The sequence below is a fragment of the Condylostylus longicornis genome, unplaced genomic scaffold (genome assembly GCF_029603195.1).
Source record: "Condylostylus longicornis isolate FDR11 unplaced genomic scaffold, ASM2960319v2 ptg000081l, whole genome shotgun sequence".
Classification (NCBI taxonomy): Eukaryota; Metazoa; Arthropoda; class Insecta; order Diptera; family Dolichopodidae; genus Condylostylus; species Condylostylus longicornis.
In genome coordinates this window covers 1,853,281-1,871,342 of record NW_026578049.1, presented here as the reverse complement: position 1 = coordinate 1,871,342, position 18,062 = coordinate 1,853,281, and the positions used below count along the sequence as shown (strand labels likewise).

At 24.6% G+C, this 18,062-nt stretch overlaps 3 protein-coding genes across 3 annotated transcripts; all 3 read right to left on the bottom strand.

Annotated features, from left to right (window-relative positions):
• Positions 1-4,116: 4,116 nt before the first annotated feature.
• On the bottom strand, positions 4,117-6,513 carry LOC129613230 (uncharacterized). Its single transcript, XM_055527214.1, has 4 exons — positions 5,902-6,513; positions 5,535-5,714; positions 4,904-5,470; positions 4,117-4,831 (listed from the first exon to the last, which is right to left on the bottom strand). The coding sequence occupies exons 1-4, from the start codon at positions 6,480-6,482 to the stop codon at positions 4,171-4,173; spliced, it is 1,989 nt and encodes a 662-aa protein (XP_055383189.1). The 5' UTR covers positions 6,483-6,513; the 3' UTR covers positions 4,117-4,170.
• A 3,573-nt stretch (positions 6,514-10,086) lies between these two features.
• LOC129613197 (uncharacterized) lies at positions 10,087-12,829 on the bottom strand. The gene is made up of 4 exons (XM_055527165.1): positions 11,757-12,829; positions 11,491-11,679; positions 10,835-11,407; positions 10,087-10,763 (listed from the first exon to the last, which is right to left on the bottom strand). Exons 1-4 carry the CDS (start codon positions 12,326-12,328, stop codon positions 10,130-10,132), a joined length of 1,968 nt encoding a protein of 655 aa, XP_055383140.1. The 5' UTR covers positions 12,329-12,829; the 3' UTR covers positions 10,087-10,129.
• Positions 12,830-14,405: 1,576 nt separating this feature from the next.
• LOC129613193 (uncharacterized) lies at positions 14,406-17,013 on the bottom strand. Its single transcript, XM_055527159.1, has 4 exons — positions 16,087-17,013; positions 15,836-16,024; positions 15,206-15,775; positions 14,406-15,145 (listed from the first exon to the last, which is right to left on the bottom strand). The coding sequence occupies exons 1-4, from the start codon at positions 16,680-16,682 to the stop codon at positions 14,497-14,499; spliced, it is 2,004 nt and encodes a 667-aa protein (XP_055383134.1). The 5' UTR covers positions 16,683-17,013; the 3' UTR covers positions 14,406-14,496.
• Positions 17,014-18,062: the final 1,049 nt, after the last annotated feature.

The following is an 18,062-nucleotide window of genomic DNA, read 5'->3' as shown; positions in this document are numbered from 1 at the left end:
TCTATTTCGATTTGTGATTCATTTTTTAAAATTACGTCATTAATTGTCATATTAATATTTACATGTAAACAAATACCATGCTCAGACATGAAATTGTTTACATAATGCACTTACGTATTTTACAGAAAATTTTTAATTACTTTGAACTTCATGAATTTTAAACTTTAATCTATTATCCATGGAATATTTTATTTTATTTTATTTTTTTTGTTAATTTAAAATTAATTATCAATTTCCATAAACAATAACAACAGGAAATTTAATATTTGTTTTAAACAATTTTCCTTTTAAAAAATGGAGAAATATTTTTCATATAACGGAATTTTTTTTTTTTGTTTTGTATACAACAATACGGAATGTATGATATATTGTATAATATAATTAAGGTCAAATTTATATAATTTAATTTATCGTAATTTCGAATTACAATCAATTTAAATGAATTTATTTGGAAATCGGAGTTAAATGTTTAAATTAGAAATTTTACACTTGTTTAGGTTTGATTAAGTAAACAAATATGAAAGGAGTTTCTAGTTGTTGTGGGCGGATTTCAAAATATTCATTTAGTTCATCTAAGCATCAACCGGCAAAATAGTTTGTAATTGTCAGTTTATTCATTGGTATTTCGAATTTCAATTGATTTTTCCACGTTACTCATGGTTTAGTAGGTTGATAAGAAGGCGCCGTTTAAGCTCACAAACTTATTTCTGATGGAGTTATTTGAATTTGTTAGTCAATACAAGTAACACGCTATTGTTGCTGTATTTGTGGGATAAGGTTCCAAATATTGTCAAATTTATTTCGTTATACGTGCTGCTGAGGTGCCCACCAGATTGGTGTTCTATTTCACATATATTATTGGAATTTAACTCTTTTTTTTTATATAATATTTTATATAATACTACAATATTTTTTTTAAAATGTTTAAATTTTTACTTAAATTATTATTTATTGGTACTGACGTTTTTTAGTTGTTAATTTACGTAAAACAGTTTCTTCACATACATACATACATATATATATGTGTCTCATATATATCCAAGATAATAACAAGAAAAAGAGAAATATGAAGTAAATTATTACACCGGTAGTAAATTAAAGAATCGAATTTTAATTTTATTTAAAATGAATTCCATAAATTTGGATTACACCAATATGGTTTGTAAAGTAGCACATTTCTTTCGCAGAAGTGAGAAAATTTTTTTTCTTTTTAAAAATAATTTTTTTGCGTGAATTATATTCATTTATCTTTAATTTGTACTAAAATTATGTTATCAAAGAATAATTGTACACTTTTAGGAGAAGGACCTGAGACCAAAGAAAAGTTAATATAATAAACGAATTAGTCGTCTGCTGTAAGGTGAACTTCGATAAATAGCTATTTTTTGCAAGAAGTCATGAAGAAAATTTAAATTATTTTGTGAGACGACAACTTGGAGGGGGCAGAAGTTTAAAATAAACATTTGTTCCGACAAAACATACAAATTATTAATACATATATATAAACTGTTAATATATAAGAGTTTAAAGTATGTGAGCTGCAACAATAGATTTCTTCCTACAAATAGAGCATTTATGTATTAAATTTCAGCTATTTATTTTAAAAAGTGTATAGAAGTTTTATTAACAAACGCTCGTATAAATGGACGAACGGCATAATAAGTGTTTCATTTATTTTTCCAATTTTTTTGATATTGTGCTAATAAAATTGAAAATAATAACATTTTAATGTGATAAGTGAATATATGATTCATAAATTTTATTCGTAAATTTAAGAATTCATATAGATGTAGGTAATATTTTTATATAAATGATTTTAATTATTAATCACTTGGACTAGTTTTAAATTAAAAGCTTATAATCGCATATAAGTAAATCAGATTTTTAATTGCAAATATAGAAATAAAATTGCATTAGGTGTTTTTCAACACACACATATTATGTATATACAAGAAAATTGTATTTTATATTTACAAAATAAAGCTTATCAGGAAGAATATGTTATTCGAATTCTAAATTAACTAGTTTGTTTTTGTTATTTTCCAACAATTTTCAATGTATTATAAATATTTATATATTAAATTTTGTTATCTACAAGTATTTAAATTTAAAATTCTAAAATCTGTAAATTAATATTTATATATACGTATATCTATAGTACAACAATACCTACAGTGTATGCTTTCTTTAAAATTTGTCGAAAACAAATTTTCTTATAAGTAATTTAATTATTTACGTTAGAGTTAGCATGTTTACCAATGATTGCTTTAAATGGAATGAAATTATTTCAAGAGAATTGCAACTTGAATAGAAATTATAAAGGGCATATACTTAATATAATTAAAATAAAATAAGAAAATATACATATAGAGAATTTATAAATAATTTAGTATGCTAAATATTAGCTGATTTATTTAGGGTTTTTAAGTAGTTTTGGCCAATAGATAATAAATGTACAATTTCAATTTGAGCCTGACTATATTTACACCAGATTTTAATTCTATGAGAGCTTAACAGGGATGAAACAGTTTTATTGTACTAAATTAGTTATATATGAATTTAATTTGAAAATATCTTCAATAAATTAGTTTATGTATAAAGACTTTTCCATTTACATATTAAGCCAATAATGAATCTTTGATACCTTAAATAAGGCTAGTTTAGGTATAGTATTAGTAAAAAGTTTTATTGTTGATATTTTCATTTTAATAAATCTTAAATAATCATTATTAACTATTTCAAAATTACTCTTGATTTAATATTGACCGTATTATAAAATCACTAAAAGACAAATTTAAAATTTATTTTCAGGTGTGTAAAGGAGAGTTTTTCAATTTAAATTGCATCCACGTGCAAGTTGTGATTTAAGAAGCGCGACTGTCATAAATATTATTCAAGCAATATATGCGTGCTTTTAGATTTCTTCTTTTTTTCAAACAGTTTCTTTAATTAGCTATTAGTATTCTAGTAAGATAGAAATTTTTTTCTACAGCATTTATAATGTTTTAAAATGAACATACAAGCACATATTACTATGCAGTATTGTTAAAATTTCATTAATATACTGTTTTATTCTCAACAACAATTTTCATATTTTACTCTCAACAACAATTTTTTTTTCGGACACCTGAACTTATGCAATTAATTTTGTACATTTTATATTTGAGATGTAAAATTTTATAGCTTTATAAATTTTCGCTTTACAAAATAATTCAAAAACATTACAAAAAGCAAACTTAAGTTTCTTAAGTGCAAAATTTAGCGAGTACGAGAATTAATATAGAATTTCAGTTGACTCTTGCGATAGAAAATAAGAGGTTAATGAACAATACAAATAAATTGTACTCGTTTGAAAACAAAACTGTGGTAGATCAATTGAATATTAACTAATATTAAAAAACTAAGAAAAGAAATATTTTCAATAAAATTTTATCTTAGAAATTATAAAATTTAATAAAAATATGTTTAAGCTTAAATTCTCTATACGAATATAACAATATTTAGCCACGTTTGATAGATTGTCCCTCCACTCTTCTGTTCGTCTGACAGCCCCAGTCATAGCTCAAAAAATCATTTTGGTTCATTCAAAATGATTTTGGCTGAAAACATTTTTACAAATTTCTTAGATACATTACCGCACAAAATTTACTTAATTTAAATTCGAGATGCCGTTTTAAGGAACTGCTAATTTTAAAAACAATTGACTAATATCTTTTTGATTATAAATTATAAAACGTTTTTTATAAATGAGTATTTTAGTAGGTTCAGAAATTCAAATAATAATTGGTCGTAGTTATACAAGTTCTTGCTGTTGCGGCAGAACCTAAAAACTATGTTTTAATCTCGTTATTATAAAGAAATTTTTGTATGACTGATAAACTATTAAGTTTCATCTGCCATACAATTTAAAAATAATTTTGTGATTTTGCAAATATTATTCAAATTATAGGAAAAGGTTTAGTACTAAAAAAAAATATTGGTACAGGCTAAATAAACATTTTGTTAGCTGTCATATAATTTTTCGAAAAATTCGTACGAGTGAAATTTTTCCGAAAAAAAATTTTTGCCAAAATTGTGGACTCATTATTGTACTAGTTAATTATCAAACATAATTTCTTTATTAAGTAGCTTATTATATTTGACAATTCGTGTTTATAAATTTTATTTCAATTAAAAATGAACCAAATGTGAACCATATGAATCATAAAATCTTGTTTTTGGATTTTCTGAAAATGTAAGATTTAATTCTTTTCTAATCCAATTTGGTGTTGTCCATACGCCATGTGCATAAATTCGATACCAAATTAAGTTTATTATTTCAATTTCATCTAATTTTTGTCTATTTTCAGTAACTGTCTTTCTTACGAAATCTTTAACATATTGCAAATCTGTTAGTATTGTTAAAGAATTATTAGAACAATATTCTCCACGATTTATATCTGAACTAATGATTCCCTTTAATATATAACGTTCCTTGTCATTTATATTTTCTTTTACAAAGAATCCACCGCCAGTATCACCTTTACAAAGGGTTGGTGAAATTTTCTTCGCAATACAAAAGTTTCCTGATTTAAAATTTGTATCCTTATTATTTTCAATCTTACATTGTTCTCCTGTTAATGCTGTTACATTTAATATTTGTAAATTATTATTTATAATATCATCTTTTGTAGTAGCTCTCCAACCAAATATGTGTCCTGAAGTTTCAGTTTTCAATTCGGATTCTGAATTTAAATCAATACAAATTGGTTTAACATATGAATTGAAAGTTAATGATGAATTTAAAATTAATACAGCAATATCATTACTCCAATCATTATCTTTACCATATCTAAAATTTAATTTAAAATCAAATAAATAAAAAGAATTATAAAACATGTAGGGAATGTAAAATTTTCCTTACGTTGTTGGGATATGTATTTCTTTAATATGAACATATTGTTCTGAATCTTCTTTTTCTTTAAAGCTATGAAAACTCTTTCCAGCTGCAATTAAATAAATTGTTGGATCTTCAGTTCTTTTTTCTTCTTTATCATAAAAACAATGTGCTGCACTTAAAATGATATTTTGATCAATAATGACACCAGAACAAAATTGATCATAAGCTGACAGTATACTACGGGTTTTATTTGAATAAATAGCAACATGCCATGGTGCTTTTTTTATTTCACTATGTTGCTTTTCATTATCACTATCATTTTCAGTATCAGTTTCACCACATATTAATTCACAATTTTCATTTTCATTTTCATCGTTAATACTCCAACGATTTGCTATACACGTAGAAAGTGGGTCATCATTTGTTGAATTGATTTTTTCATATCCAAGTTTACATTTTGTTTGTAAAATTGGTACTTTATCAGGACATTTGTCTAATGGTTTAGATTTAAAGTTTTGGTAACATGTTACTTCAACATTTTTATCATCCAATTTTGGTACTAGACATTTATTAGGATAATTGGGACGTAAACTATAACATAGAAAATAAATAACTATAATTTTGAATATATTTTTTTGGCTATGTTTTTACATACTTGTTTTCTGGTATCGCTCTTACAACTTCAACAAACCAATTATTATTTTCAAATAATTCATGATCTAAACATGGCGGTCTTGTATCCTTATCATTTATTTTGATATAGTTATCATTCGTTAGGATTAAAACACAAAATGGATCGTATTTATCAGTTCTTCCAATATTATAAACCGGATCACTGTAAATTAGAAGAAGAATATAGTTTTCATTGCTATTCGAAAATTAATAAAGTTTTTTTATTAAGCTTTTTCACATATCTTGTACGAGCGTACACTCGATTAAGGTTATCAACCATTTTTAAAACAATTTATGCATATAGCATATGTTTGTATGTAATTTATTTTATTCTTAATATTTCAATTTACCTGCTAACATATTCTATACGTTCTATATTGAAATCTTCATGATGATTTGGAGGATCATAAATACGAACTATATAATCTGTTAAATTCCAATCAGTTTTCTTATCAAAATATTTTTCCCATGTCATAATCATTCTTGCAGTCATTATTAATCCTGGAATAATTTCTTTTCGATCATCATTATCATTTGATGTTGGATTTTTCTTTAATATTTCAGCATACCAAGGATATTCAGTTTTATTACTTAAAATTTCAATTTTTTCTGGTGTACCAGATTTATCACAATGACGAAAACATCGAAGTGGCTGAGGTGACCATATTCCACGTTCTGTATCACAAAATATTGATTCATGTGTTTTATGATTAAAATATTCTTCAGTACAATCAATGTATGCTGTTTGTATATGAAGTGGATGAGATCCATCACATGGTATTGTTTGTTTATCTTTAGATTCACATGTTGCATTAACACCAATTTGATATAAAAATTCTTTTGGACAAGTAATTAAAGCTAATGCTGGTATCATATAAAAATTAATAAAAATTAATATTTTTAATAAAATATTAAAATCTTTCATTTTCATTTTAGGTTTTGTTTTTAGCACTACTATAATAATTGGGAACAATATGATAAACCAAAATTAAAATTAACAATTAAAAAAAATTAAATTTATAAGCTTTCAAAGAAAAATAAAAAACAAATTCTCTAAAAATTTTTCCTTTTGTGCGATTAAATTAAATATAAGAACCTCATTCTCTGAAATTTCATTTCAGAGTGAATAGAAATCTCATAAATGTTTGTTAAAATATGTTTTCTCTACTTTAATATTTTATACTTTTAGGTATAAAAGTTGCTTCAGTTAAATGATAAAATTGTCAAAGTATGACTCACTATGGCGCTAAATACTTTTAATGTTGGTGTAAAAAAAATATTCAACCGCAATAATAAGATATTCTTTGGTATATATCACGAACATCTGGTATTTATATGGGAAGTAGAAAAATGAGATTTGTACCTGATATAATAAAAAAATTACCATATCTTTTACGCTGTTCCATGAGTTATGTTGATGCAGCCTCCCAAAACGTGCACTCAGACTATTGTAGTACCGCCGATGTTATTCTTTTAATTCTATAAAAAATTTAGCTATGTGTTATTTTTAGAATTTTAAGAATTTCATTTTTTAAGGACAAATTTTTCTTTCAGGCGAAATAAGTGTAACAATTGTAAATATAATTAAATGTGCTATGCAAGATTTTCAATAATATTATCAAAATTTTTTTTTAATATTAAATATATTTTAAAATAAACTTTTCTATATTTTCCAATATTAAATTAATTGATAATTGAATGTATAGAATATTTTTATAAAGTTAATTTTAGAACTAGAATTTAATTATGAGTTTAGAATTTATTTATAAACTTAACATAAATTCTTATGTAATAAATATTCGAGTTTTTTTTTTGCAATTAATTAAACTTATATAAGAATGATTAATTAATAAAATTTTAAGAATATATACAAGAAAAAAAATTATGAATTTGTTAAGTAGGCGCGTGGAGCCTATTTTCTGTTTAATAAAAAAAAAATTTGGTAGGCAAAAAACTTAATTAATACTCGTAGCCCTAAAAAATATGAAACAGAAAAATATTAAAAATAAAATTTTTACTGCTTATTTTAGGTATTCAATTCAGTTTTTGCTTTTCCCTCAAAATTATTTTTAAAAACCGCATTCTTGAGTTTCAACGAAAAAAAATTTCTCCATTTTTACAAAATGGAACATAATACAACTATTTCTAACGAAATGCCTGTTTATCCCTCTGTGTACCATTATGTATCACAATTTTAGCTGAACAGATTTTCATGATAATTTATAAAATTTTATTTACAGTTTGTGTAGGTGTTTGACAGTAGGTTTATTATTAATTTTTCATGAAAATCAAGGAGCAAGCACTAGAAATTTATGTATAGAAAAAGATTTTTCATTTTTAGCTATATCTATAGAAATAACAACTCGAATTTCTTAAAATTTATTATTTGATTGGTGTTTTTGTCAAAGAAACTAGCCAAGCAACTCCTCAAAAAAAATTGAACCCCAATAAAAGAATATCTACTAAGCACCAAATTAACAATTTTGGAGGTGTATTAACATAAAATATAATAATTTAAAAATTGAAATTAGTCTGTGTAGAGTACATTTTTATAATCTCGTTTAACCATTCAACATAACTAATGAGATCTATCCTATTAAAATTTCGGATTGTAATCTAGAAAATACATAGAGGAAAACTTAAAAAATGTTTGGTTATGTGCTGGCTGTAGCATTTTTCTTCTTACACAATATATACAAAGTTTCTTCTGAGTTTCACATACTAAATTGCAATTTTAAGTTTTAAAGACATAAATAAATATGATATTTTTCGAAATTAAGAAGAATTTATTAAAAAAAAGCTTTTTTAGGTAATTAGCATTTCAAAGGCTCCAATACGTTGGTGTTTGTTTTTAATCTTACATTTCGCTAGTTAATTAAAAAATTTATTTAAAAATAATTTCTTTGGAAATATTTATAATATTTTATTTGGGAAAATTCTGAATTCCCACACGTACAAATCTACAACATTTTATGGAAATAAAATTGTCTTAATTTATAAAACCTATATGGTCTTACGTTTTTAACAAATTGATTTAAAACTTTGTGTTGTTTGTGTACATTATGTGCTTTTTTGATTTTTTTTTTATTCAAGCTTAATTAATTTTTTACTTTCAGTTGGAATTTTTACATATTGTGTATATGTAGGTGTTGTATAAGCAATACCAACCAGCTTATTACTCGTGAGCTTTGCAGCATCTTGTTTTAAAGTTCATTACTGAAAATGCCGGTTTTTTGCGATTAAGTGTTTTAAAATTTGTATTGTGTATAATTATCATCATTTATTGCTATTTTGATCAGGTTTTTAATTTTCTTGGCAATATTATTAATTGTGTATAGATATTTATAGAGAAAAAATTAATTAGAGATTGAGAGATTTTTGAATTTCTTTAAGTTTTTGAGCTATTTTTAAATATGTTGTTCGATTTCTGAAAGATTTTTTGATTTTTATAACAGATTTAATTATCACCCTGATTTGCAAAGGGGCAGCACATAATATATAATATATTTATGTACATACATGTGCAAATTTATGAAATATATTTTTGCAGCTTGACTGTGGAAAAAATGAGATTTTGTGGGAAATTTTTTATGTATAAAGATAGTAAAATAAATCTGGCAAAAGGAAAATAAATTTGGCGAGTTTTTGTGATTCATTTTTCGCGGCTATAGAGTACATATAGTATAGTACTTGAAGTCTGAATTATAAATTATTTTTTGTTCTATTGTTTTGTTTTTAATAATTTTCAATGGAAGCGATTTATTTATAAAATGGATGAGAAATCCATTTAATATGTTTTATTGAAATATGTTGTGGCTATAATCAGTATTACGAATATTTAGTGGCTTATTGTTAGTGACAAAGTTTTAGTATTGAAATTGTATTTAGACAAGCAAGTTGTATGAATAATAATAAGAAAAACTAATTTAATGTGACTAGCACATTACTGACCGCATTACTAAAATAAGTGCATAATATGATTGAAATGTCCTTTAAACACTTAATTTAAATTCTATGAAAGTTATAGCAATATGAAATCTCTTAGTAGAGGTTAATTTTCGGCGATATAATTTCCTTGCAAAGCTTCTCAGTTAATTTCGTTCACATTCAAAGCTCAAATGAAAGTCCGTTTTTGAACTTCAATATTTCTGAAAAATTTACAAATTCATTGCTTCTAAAATCAGAATTGAAATATTCAATTTTAAGGGAATTGGTTGTCTATTTCTCTTTATATGAATGAAAATGTAAATTCGGTGAGTAATAAACTTGATCCAATTTCAAAAGTTAACTCACGTAGAATTTTATAATTACCCTGTGCCTGTCAATGTTTTAATGTTGTCTACTTTTGCAATTTAATTTTGATAAACATTCTAATTTTGCATTTTCCATGACAACTGCTTAATTAACTTAATTGAATTTTGATTATTAAAAAACTAAGGACTTAAGTTCTTTAAATTCTTATTAAATTTCACAATTATTTTTAAAGCGTTTTAAATCTTGTATCGTTGATTCATATGTATAAATAAAAACAAAAGTTTGGAAAAAAAAAGTATGTTTATTTATTGTATTAGAAAAAAACTATTCACCATCGTCTATTATTTCTTTTGGCAGATATCTTAAATTTAATTCTTTTTTTATCCAACTTAATGTTGTGAATATATTATGAGCATATAATTGATGCCAAATCAATTCAGATAATTTATTTTTATTTATATTTGATCTATTTCTATTTATAATAGTTTTAATTTGATCTTGAAAATGCCTTATATTTGCGAAAAGGTTTATTAAACTACCTGAACAATAAAGTTCTTTATTAGTTTCTGAACTTAATATACCCCATAATACATAGCGTTCTTTTGAACCGATTCGCTTTTTAACAACAAAACCTGCTCCACTATCACCTTTACATATCACATTAGTTATATTACTTGCTGCACAAAATATTTCATCAGATACTTCTGAATTTTCAATTTTCAATTTACATTGCTCCTTTGTTAATGCTTTTAAATTAATTTGTTTTAGTTCGGCATTTGATGATGCATCTTCTGATTTGATACGCCATCCAAAAGTTAAACCATCAATTTCATTTTTTAAATCATGATTCCAATTTGATATCCAATCAATACAAACTGGTTTAACAAGTGAATTATAAACGAAATTTGAACTTAATATTAAAACTGCAACATCATTTTCTAAATGAGCCTTGTTATACCTAAATTCGGTAAAAAAAGAAAAGAATAAATTTTTAATTATAAAAATAAATAAAAAAAAAGAGAAAATTACATTCGAGGATATTGTATATCAGCAACTTTCAGAAATTGTTCAGATTTTTCTGTTTTTCTAAAGCTATATAAACGTTTTCCAGCACCAACTAAGTAATTTGATGGATTATTAGGTTGTTCAGTTTTCATGTTATAAAAGCAATGTGCTGCGCTAATAACAATATTTTTATGAATGATAGTACCAGAACATATTGGTTCGTGTTCATATGATTGTTCAGATGAATTTGTATAAATAGCGACATGCCAAGGTGCATTTTTAACATTATCGTGACTATCACTATCAAAATCTAAATCATTATCTGTTTCACCGCATATCAATTCACAGCTATCACTTGTTAAAATATTTGCATTTTCTGAACTCCAACGTCCACCTACACATAACCATAATGGATCATCTGTTTCTGTGTTGGAATTTTTTTTTTCATATCCAATAGCGCACATACCCTGTAACATAGGACTAGTACCATAGCATTCAGTTAAAGAATTGTTTGATAAATTTGAATAGCACATTAGTTCATATTTTTGTTTATTTACTTCTGGAACAATACAATGACCAGTATTTTCCGGTGATAGACTATAAAAAAAAAAATTTAATTTATTTATTATAGATTTTATTAATTTAAAGCATTTTTTTTTTGTTTAGAGATAACACTTTACTTATTTTCTGGTACTGCTTTCATAATTTCTATAAACCAACGATTTTCTTCAAAAAATGGTTTTTCATATTCAATGCAAGCTGTTTGCGTTTCTTTATCCATTTTAATATAATTATCAATAGTTAAAATTAAAATACAAATTGGTTCAAAGAATAGTTGTCCTCTAAAACCATGATAATATAATGGATCACTGAAATCAAAGAAAGGAATGAATATTTTAGAATTACGTTTAACTACTTTATTTTTTATATGCGTATAAGTATTTACTTCTGCCGATATTCTATACGTTCAATTCTATGATCTTCATATGAATTTGATTTATAAACACGTACAACAAAATTCAATAGATCCCATTGTGATGTTTTATTAAAATATTTTTCTGATGTCATTATCATTCTACCACTTATGATTACGCCTGGAAAAACATTTTGTTCACCATTTATTGGTGGTCTTCTTAAAATTTCAACATACCATGGCATAAATTTTGTTCTATCTTTAATTATTTCAATTTTTTCGGGATTTTCATGTTTTTCACATGGTGTTTGTGGTGGAAAACAACGTAATGGTACTCTTGACCATTCACCATTATTTAAATTACATTTAATTTCCTGTTCATGTAAATGATTAAAATAATCATCGTTACAATCAATTGATGCTTTTTTAACAACAGGACTATGACATGAAATTGATTTTTCATCTGATGAATAACATTTGGTTTCAGTACCAATTTGAAAAAGATATTCTTTAGGACATGATATTAATCCAAATGTTGGTATTGTAATCGTATGCAAGAATATTATAATTTTAAATGATTTACTTAAAATTTTTGTATTCGTCATCTTTTTTATTTTATTTTTTACGTAAAATATAATATTTTTTATTATCTAGAATAAATTTTTGATGTATGTATGTAATATAAAATTAAAATTATATTTTAAACAGTTTTATAACTTCATATTTTCATTTGAAATTTTTTTTTTAGCAAATATTTTTTAACATGTTTATTTCATAAAAAATTTAATAAAAAAACACTTATAGCTATTTATTAAATATTTGAAATTTTCTTATTCTTTTATCTTATATTGTTTAGAGAGTAGAGAACATACTACAATTTTTTAGGATAAAACAAAAATACATCGATAATTCTCTTGAATATCTTTGAATTATTTTCAAGTTAAAAAAAATTAAAAATAAAATTCCTGTTTTTTAGAAAAAAATGATTCAACTTTTTTTATTGCTATTTTTTATTCAAGTTGTTTTTTTTTTATATCACACTCAAAAAGGCAGAATATTTTATAAGGTAGCTTCTGCGTATTACAATATTATAAACTTTTACGTACACTGTCAACCTTTGAATGTTAATTATAAATTGAAAAGTCAATATAATCACAATGCTAACTAATTTAATAAATGTACTAAAAGAAGAGAAAGAGAACAAAATTATAAGTCGTTTTTTTTTGTTATGCTCAATTATTATTAAGGCGAGTTTACATTGCAATATAAAGAATATTATACTCTGGTCTTTGTAAGCTGATAAACTTGATATGTCCTTTCCAGAAATATTTATTGCTATAATTTTAAAACAAAAAAAATTTAAATTAATTATCAAAATAAATAAAAATTTTAATATGCACGAGTAAATATTTAAATTATAAACTTTAGTGTTTAGGTCAAATATATTTTAGTCAAATAAAAAAAAATTTTGAAGCATATATTTTATATAACAGTATTATTTGTCACAACTTTTCAAAAATTGTTCTAATTCTCCGATGTTAGATTAATTTGCACTGTTACGTGGAGACTCTTATCTCTCTGTTAGTTAACATAAAACAAAAATTGTAAAAACTTTCGAACTGAAGTTCAAAAATGAATAAATTCTTTAGAGCGAGAGAGAGAAGTTAAGATTCTCGTACATAATATATACACATAAACTCATATGATTAAGAAGCAAATTAACGAAAAGCGGAATCCTGGTGTCTTATTATGTAATTCGATTTTCGTGAAACGATTTTGCTTTTTCAGAAATGAAAAGTATACCCCTAATATCATATAAATTGATTGACCATATCATTTTTCCGAATATGAAAATCGATTACATAATAAGGCCCCAGGATTTCTATGGACGTAAAAGGTCCTGAAATGTTACATTTTATAATTATATATTATAAAAATAATTTCTTTTATTGAACTAGCATTCAACTCGAAAATGTGTGCTTAGCTTAAATGATTGGTGATTGTGTTTTTGAATATATTTTTTCTTCTTCTGAGAAATAAATTTTAATTTATTTTATTATCTGTTGGGTTTTTTTTTAAAGAACATCAAAATAAATGGATTGGTTTTCCCGTAATATGTTAATATCGATATAAACAAGTTATTTTATGTTATTTCCAAACTTGTTTTATCAAATTGTGAATAAGATTTTCAATAAATATTAAAATTATTATAATTTTTTTTCATGGAATTCACAATATTTTTTATAATAGTTTTTGCTAATATCACATCATGTGTAATGAAAATTTTGATTTTAACTTTTTAAAACCAGTTTTTCTTTTTTTTGCTAACAGAGATGATAATTAAATGAACTAGGGATAAGCATACAGACAGATTAAAAATTTTTATTTGAATTTTAAATTTATTACAGAGAAAAAAGTAATAATAGAAAAAATAAAAATAAAGCTATGACATCAAATTTGATATGCGAATTGAAAGAAGATGTTTTTTTTGATTTATCAAAAATATCACCTTAAATAAATTAAAAAATTAAGATTAAAATTTTTTTTTCACTTAATAAATTGGACTGAAGTCTTGTGTGAAACTGTAAGGAAGGCTAAAATAGAAACGTTTTTCATCCATTTGTTAATGATTTAAATTGGATTTTTTATTCAAGGGCAATAGTATAAAATAAAGGCACGAGGTTTGAGAAAAAAAAGTTTCCTTAACATTTTATTAATTTATTTCTTATTTCAATAAATTTTTTCATTTAAAATTTCACATTCTTATAATTATTTAAGTTATAATATCTGATATTAATCTCACTTGCTCTGGATTCGAAGTTAATTTTAAATTTAATTCATCTTCTACCCAATTTGGTGCTGCCCAGATATCGTGAGCAAATATTTTATGCCATATTATTTTAGTTAATTTATCAGAATTTAGTTTTCTTCGACTTTTTGTTATTATTGCTTTAATCGGCTCTTGAAAATATTGTATATTTGTAAAAATAGTTAAAGATTTTTCTGTACAATAACTTTCATAACCGATACCCGAACTAATAACACCCCATAATGTATAACGTTCTTTACCACCTATTGTTCTTTTTACAACAAAACCACCACCACTATCTCCTTTACATGCAGTCGCACCTTTATCATTTGTTCCACAAAAATTTTCAGCTGTTGCCTCTGATCTATTATCTAATTTTCTACACTGTTCACTTGATAATGTTTTAAAATCAACTGTAAGTAATTCTTCACTTAAGAAATTATTTTGATCAGTAGCACCCCAACCAAAAATATGACCAACGGTTCCACTTTTAAGATCATATTCAAAATATGAAGTCCAATCAATACAAACGGGTTTAACATGTGAATTATATATAAATTCAGGATTTACAACTAAAACTGATACATCATTTTTCAATTTTTGACTGTCATATCTGAAAAAAAAAAAACATTAATAATTATTTTGTTAATTTTTAAAAACAAAATTTACTTACGTTCGTATAATATGTATTTCCGAAACTCTAACAAATTGTTCAGAATCTTCTGATCTACTGAAATTATGATAAAGTTTTCCAGCTCCTACAATATAGTCCGAAGCAATGCCCATTGTTTTTAAGGATGAATCATAAAAGCAATGAGCTGCACTTATTACTATATTTCTATGTATAATACTTCCAGCACAAATTAATTCATGTAATTTTTGTGTGCTATTTGTATAAATTCCAGCATGCCAAGGTGCTCTTCTTATAGTAGCTTGTCTACCGCCATGTATTAATGGTGTAATAGTTTCACTTATAAATTCTTCACTTTCTCCACATATTAATTCACAATCACTTCCATCAGCATCATCAATAATCCAGCGTCCGGCAACACACGCTGATATCACATCATCATTCATTGAACTTCTTTTCATATGTCCAATTTGACATTTAGTTTGTAAAACATTCGCAGTTTGTGAACATTCAGGTAAGGGACCATCCAATAAATTTGAATAGCACATTATATCAATTTTTCTTTTTTCAACATGAGGCACAATACATTTATCAGGATATTGTGGCATTAAACTAAATAAGAAAAAAGGAAAATTAATATGAAAGATATTAAAAATATTAAAAAAAAAATACTTATTTTCTGGTCTCGCCTTCATAACTTCAATATACCATCTATATTTTTCCCATAATTCCGTTTTTCCATCATATATAACACAAAAATTTCCCAATTCTTGATTTATTTCAATATATTTCTCTTTGCTTAAAATTAATATACAAAACCGTTCAAGTTCAGGTGTTCCACCACTAGTATACACCGGATCACTTTAAATTAAAAAAAAAATTATAATAATAATTTAATTTTTTTTTTTTAATTTTTATTTTACTTATCAAGATATACAATTCTTTCTATTCTGTAATCTTCTGGTTCTAATTTATTTGCTCGTGTTTTATATACACGCACTAGATAATTTGAAAAATCATGTTGACTATTTCGATCAAAATATTTTTCCCATACGAAAATCATTTTAGCTGATAAAACACCAGCTGGAATAACATTTTGTTCACCGTTAATTGGTGGTCTTCTTAAAATTTCAGCATACCATCGATTATTTTCTCTATTGCCCAATAATGTTTCTTTATCTAATAATGGATTTTCACCCGGATATCCTGGTAAACAAGGTGGAAAACATCTATATGGAATTTCTGACCATTTACCGGTATTAAAATCACATATTATTAATTGTTTATGTAAATGATTAAAATAACCATCTGCACATGATACTAGAGCATCTTTAACATATGGACTGTCACACGAAACTGATGTATCATTTCCTAATGAACATATTGTTCTAGTACCAATTTGATAAATGTATTGTTTTGGACATGAAATCAATCCCAACGTTGGTTTTATAATAAATATTAATAGAAATAAGGTGTATATACTAATAAAATTGAATTTTCCCAAATTTATGATTTCCATTTTTCTGAAGTTTTTAGTTCTTGTTTTTTTTGTTGTGAATACTTATTTATTCTACTTAATTTCTACGATCTCATTTTATTTGATTAAAGATTGTCAATAATATTTACTATTTTTTACAGTTTTACACATTAAATTTAAATTTTTCAACCACGAAAAAATTGTTATTGTTCAAAAACTTTAAAACAATTGACAAGGCGTTTTTTTTTTCATTCACAATAGGTTTTTTAATAAAATAAAAACGTTCATAAGGGTTCTTGAAATAAAATTTATAATATAAAGAATTAAAACAAAACAAAATATTATTTAGATAAACGTCCCTTTCGTTTTAACAGAATTATTAGACTAGTGGTAATAATTTTATTATTTTTCAAGCTTTCCGCAAAACAAAACTTGTTATAAAAAAACTCAACTCTATATACAAAATAAAAATAAAATTATTTTTGAAAAAGAAATTTATAAAGTTAACTTTGCCAACTATACGATTTTTATGATTACAAATACTTAACGGTGCTAATATTTAATACTTTGCTGTATTTAATTTATATTTGCCATTTTAAATCACATATTTAGTTTTGGAGCGGTCAAACAGAGCTGAAAAGTTTACTGAGGGGTGGTGTTATCAAACTTAAAAAAGCGGCACAAGTGAGTAATGGTAAACGTTCAAAAACCTTTTCTATAACAAAAAAGAAGATTTTTTGAAAATGAAAGATTAGTAGGCAAACAGATAGTAGAAATTAGAAACAACAAACTTCAGTTTTCCAAATGAAGGAAGTGATTTGACAGATACTGATTTTTTGCACTAGTTTTTCTTATTTTAATTCAGATTCCATTTATTATACATAGTTATTGATTGTATTGAATAATTCATTAAAAAATCTTGAAACAAACTATTGTAGAGAATTGCGAGACATTTTTAATGACATATTTTAATATTTTTAAATTTTTTCTTAGAACTTTTTAGCACCAAGGATCCCCCAAGAAAGATTTACAAAAAAATCATTCCTAAAACAAAAGTTATAAAAATTTTTGAAACCCTTCTTTTTTAAAACCCTTCTATTTTTAAAGACCCTGCCAACAGATATGATTAAATTGACTTAGAAATCGATTTTAAGAAGAAATATGTATAATATATGTTATCATAAATGGTTTCCTCTTTGGTATTACAAACGTCGTTACAATTTCAATATACCGTAATACTTTACATAGATCGAACTGGTTGAATTAAATTTTACTTATAGTTGTTTATTTCATTATTTATGGTTTATTCGACTTCTATTTACAAAGTTTATGGGTATAACTGAGCAGGCGCTAAGTTTACTAGCTATTTTAAAATCTATATTGTGAAAAAAAAACTCTTTTAGAGAGAATTGTTTTATTACA

Bases quoted from the DNA above. Each gene is read 5' to 3' on its own strand.
- LOC129613230 (XM_055527214.1), bottom strand. From the start codon at position 6,482: ATGAAAATGAAAGATTTTAATATTTTATTAAAAATATTAATTTTTATT. The intron at 5,715-5,901 runs GTAAATTGAAAT...TCTAATTTACAG, and splicing joins CGTATAGAATATGTTAGCAG to TGATCCGGTTTATAATATTG. The intron at 4,832-4,903 runs GTAAGGAAAATT...ATTAAATTTTAG, and splicing joins GAAATACATATCCCAACAAC to ATATGGTAAAGATAATGATT.
- LOC129613197 (XM_055527165.1), bottom strand. From the start codon at position 12,328: ATGACGAATACAAAAATTTTAAGTAAATCATTTAAAATTATAATATTC. The intron at 11,680-11,756 runs GTAAATACTTAT...CTTTGATTTCAG, and splicing joins CGTATAGAATATCGGCAGAA to TGATCCATTATATTATCATG. The intron at 10,764-10,834 runs GTAATTTTCTCT...TACCGAATTTAG, and splicing joins GATATACAATATCCTCGAAT to GTATAACAAGGCTCATTTAG.
- LOC129613193 (XM_055527159.1), bottom strand. From the start codon at position 16,682: ATGGAAATCATAAATTTGGGAAAATTCAATTTTATTAGTATATACACC. The intron at 16,025-16,086 runs GTAAAATAAAAA...TTTAATTTAAAG, and splicing joins AGAATTGTATATCTTGATAA to TGATCCGGTGTATACTAGTG. The intron at 15,146-15,205 runs GTAAGTAAATTT...TTTTTTTTTCAG, and splicing joins GAAATACATATTATACGAAC to ATATGACAGTCAAAAATTGA.